Genomic DNA, 4,027 nt, shown 5'->3' with positions numbered 1-4,027 from the left:
AGTATATCACCAGTTTAATCAGTGTATTATTGGTTCAATTACATAAATTAAATATATATAATAAATAATATAAAATTGGAAATATTTTAACTAATAATTAGAGTTTGATTACTAGTAAGTGTTATAAGTTATAATTTGCATAGTTTAGAGTTTAGGTTCGAATTTCATTAATGGTATTTCTCAAGTCTTTTGTCAAAAATTTCACAAAATTAATTTTTTTTTAAACCTGTGCCGATTTAATAGTGATTGAACTTGGTTCAAAAATGGGTTCACGTGTTTTATATCGTGTGAAATATATAACTGGTTCAATAACTAAATCTGACCGATCAGGGATCTACGGATCAACCGATCAAACAAACCAACTGCTCATGAGAGTGTCTAGGGGAACAGTGACTAAAGTGTCACAGTTTGATAAATTTTTTATTCAAATACCACGCGAATAGTATTTTTTACCAGACTACCACGTGACGTGATTCGCTACGACTGGTAGCGAATTACGTTCAGTTAGCTTTTTTATGTGAAAATGTGCCACGTATCACAAAATTATTGACGAATATAATTCGCTATCCATCGTAGCGAATTACGTCGCGTGACAGTCTAATAAAAAGTACTATTTCTGTGACATTTTGATGAATTTTGTTTTCAAATAGTGACACTTTGGTCGATGATCCGGTGTCTACGAGACAAAACATCTTCCCTATTGGGCCTTGGGAGAGTACTGGGCCTGAGAGATAAACACGGGACGGTTTTGTGGATGCTAAGAAAGAGACAACGTCAAAGGTTACCAATTTGCGCGAACATAAAAGGATGTTTTGGTGTGGATAGGTAAGGTGTTTGTTTGGCATTGTGTTTGAAAATGGCCACACTATATTCATCTTCATCTCTTCACTCCATTCGTCTCTGTTCTACTACTATTCCTACTACATCTTCTCCTTCCCTTGCGTTTTGCAACTTTCCCTTTCGTCCTCTCTGTTCAATTTTGAAGGCACAAACAACTAAGAACCGTGGAGTGTGTGTGGCCAAAGCTGTGGAAGAAGAAACCCAATTGGCTTCACAGCAAGAAGAAGTTAGCACTGAGTCTGAACAACAGCAACAACCATTAACCTCGGAACAGCAACCTGTTGTTGTTCCCATTTCCCCATCTGATACTCTTACAATGTTCTTTCAGGTATGCTTGTGAGTTTAACATGAATGAGTAGTATGCGCTTGTTATAAAGCCCATGTGAAAATTTTAGAGTTTGGAACCTTTTTATGCCTTTAAATCCAACTTGTGATGAATTTTGCAGACTTACCCAGTTGACAATTTTTGTTCTTTATTTAACTGTGTTAACGAAAGTGAGGAACCGGAAGCAGTGGTAAAACTGTTCCTTCGTGACTAAAAAGTCATGGGTTCGAATTCAAGAAACAACTTATTTGCAATTATGCAAGGATAAGGCTGCGTACAAGGATTTTCTCCACCCACACTAGCTAGTCGGGTTTAATGGGGAGTGATTTTTTTTTTTTTTTAATTTAACTGTGTTAACTCAGTCAATACCTTTTTATGCAATTGGGGTACTAAATTATTTAGGCATTATATGAAACTAGAACAGCGATGAAATAGACTTGTTGAAATGGTGACTACTATGAATCATTGTCCAAGAGCTGTGGAATAGATGTGTGCCTGTCATCAATGTATAGGGAACTTAGCCAAAGAAATTAACCGTCGTGCCTTCTTACCAACAATGATCACTGATCAGTGTTATGTATGTTTAAGCCCTAAGCTAATGGATCCCTTAATAAGTGGGCTCCGAGTCTGTCTGATAATTTTACTATTTTGCTTTGAGTCGTTGTTGGATCTTCAGCTAGACACTTTACTGTTTGTGATTGTTTTGCTTTCTTGAGATTAACTGTCTACTTTCACATATTTGAAGGCAGAGGGAGCATTGAATGAAACAGCAATTCCAGCATTGACCAAAGCCTTAGAGGTAGGTCTATGAACTTTCTTAATCTAATTATTTTTGTTCTAATCACTTCAATGTGAATATAATTTTTATGCAAATACGTCTTTTTGTTTTGGCATAGTGTGTTTTCATATTTCCACCCATGTTGTTACTCTGTTCCTTGATGAACATAGCAGCCATAATATAATACTTCTGCTGATTAGGTTCTGGTTTTTAAAATAACTTACTATTAATTTCTTCTCAAAAAGATATGAGCGGTTTTTGTTGGCTGGTTTCCTTTAATTAGATCACGATATGCAGGAGGGAAAGAGAAAGAGTAAGATATCAAATGTTTGTGATGTTTATTCAGAGTTTCAGACCCAATCTTGTGTATCTTGGATTCAAATGTAATTAAAAGAAGGTCAAAGGATGGGGATGAAGGAGGGTAAGTCCCATTCCAATATATTGGCGGGGTGTGAGACAATGGAGCTCCTATTTATGTTGGAGCATGTCTCTCCCCTCCTCTATAAGCCTAGCTAAAAGTAGTTGGCTCTCTTGTACATGATTGGCTAAAAGTATACAATAACATTGTCATTTCTGTAATATGTTAGTACTTTGGCCTTCCGGGAAGTAAACATGTCATGCAGACTGGTCAGTACCAAATACTGCTTCCTCAATCACGGTGATATGAGGGGGAGTGTTTCTTTGTCTGCAGCAACATCGATTGATTAATCTAGTTATGGGCGTGTCTCTTATTTATATGCCCTGCATTAAGTGTTTATAAATATAAAGCTTTCAATTCTGTTTCTATGAAATAATGTGTTGGTCACTTCTTTGATTGTCTTCTTTCTTCGTTATTTTGGCATGCTGTCATTGTCTTTTGGAAATTTGGGTCATTGCCCTTAATACTTGCTTATCAATGTTCCATTACATATATATTTATAGGAGACAGAGGGTGTTACCGATTTGAAGGTTCAGCTTGTTGAGGGACTCGCAACTTTAGAGGTATACATTAAGTTCTTTAATACAATTGCCAAAATGGGTTACTATATCTTATTATATATGGAATCGAGTTCTCATGAGCCCCTAGAAGACAATTTAGGATGTGGATTTGTCTTTGATAAAGTACTATAAAATGAGTTTAAATTAACTTCAATATCATTACTGACTTTTTGTGCTCTTGTTCAGTTGAAAAAACAGACAACAGTCCAAGCTACAGGTGTGGCTTCTAGTCTGGTAGAAACCATACAAGGTTCAGGCTTTAGATTACAGACATTAAATCTGAGTTTTGAAGATGAAGAATATGCAGCTGCCTAAACTAGAAGTGCTCCTGTAAGAACAATTGATTTCGAGGAAGAAAAAAAAAAAGTTAAAAAAAGTCGCCTATTCACTCTTTCCTGACTAAAGCCTATTCAGTTATTTTGGTTTTTATAGACCTAATTTAAGGGTGTTGTATTTGGAAAGTGTTAGTTAACTTTCTTTATTATTATTATGTCTTGAAGAAATTGTAAAGAGTACTTGATTATAAAAGGCTTCAATTGATATTGATGTGAGAATAAGACTATAGACCAAAGCACAATGTATGAACAGTCACGTATATTATTATTATTATTTTTCAATACTTATGATAGAACTAAAAACTTCTTTTCATAAAATAAATAAATTATTATGAAAAACAATGCGGTTTAAATTAGACTAATAATTATTTGTTCAAACATATAAGCATTAAGTCATTAACATTCTCGTAAGAACATGCGAGGGGACAGGGCCCAAACAAAAGTGAGGATTTGGTAAATGTGGTTTCCCTGTCCCATCACGTAGGGGTCTTGTTTGGTGGGCAATGGGTCGGCCCAAGAAGGTCCAACTGAAAAATTGTGCCTTCATTTTATGGACATGCATTGCGTTATTGAATAGATGTACTTTTTCCGAAAAAAAGAAATTTATAATTCTCATTTTACATGAGAATTGAAATCTTTCTACACACCTTTTAATTTATGTGCTGACGTGGATCTTACACATAATTTTTTTTAACATACGAGTCTCAATATTTTTTATCTCTACAACATAAGATTTCAATTCTTATGTAACTTGAGAATTATAAAACCCAA

At 34.9% G+C, this 4,027-nt stretch overlaps 1 protein-coding gene across 1 annotated transcript; it reads left to right on the top strand.

The window, feature by feature from the left end:
* The first annotated feature begins 790 nt into the window (after positions 1–790).
* Positions 791–3,509, top strand: LOC133312539 (uncharacterized). The gene is made up of 4 exons (XM_061513757.1): positions 791–1,168; positions 1,911–1,964; positions 2,865–2,924; positions 3,108–3,509. Exons 1-4 carry the CDS (start codon positions 857–859, stop codon positions 3,234–3,236), a joined length of 555 nt encoding a protein of 184 aa, XP_061369741.1. The 5' UTR covers positions 791–856; the 3' UTR covers positions 3,237–3,509.
* Positions 3,510–4,027: the final 518 nt, after the last annotated feature.

This window comes from Gastrolobium bilobum, unplaced genomic scaffold (assembly GCF_033153095.1).
Source record: "Gastrolobium bilobum isolate Gb01-03AN ecotype WA unplaced genomic scaffold, APGP_CSIRO_Gbil_v1 utg20371, whole genome shotgun sequence".
Classification (NCBI taxonomy): Eukaryota; Viridiplantae; Streptophyta; class Magnoliopsida; order Fabales; family Fabaceae; genus Gastrolobium; species Gastrolobium bilobum.
The sequence above is the reverse complement of the archived record's forward strand: the minus strand, read 5'-3'. Positions and strand labels throughout refer to the sequence as shown.

Excerpts from the sequence above, each read along its gene's own strand:
- LOC133312539 (XM_061513757.1), top strand. The coding sequence starts at position 857 with ATGGCCACACTATATTCATCTTCATCTCTTCACTCCATTCGTCTCTGT. Across the intron at positions 1,169-1,910 it reads CTCTTACAATGTTCTTTCAG|GCAGAGGGAGCATTGAATGA; the intron begins GTATGCTTGTGA and ends ACATATTTGAAG. Across the intron at positions 1,965-2,864 it reads CATTGACCAAAGCCTTAGAG|GAGACAGAGGGTGTTACCGA; the intron begins GTAGGTCTATGA and ends ATATATTTATAG.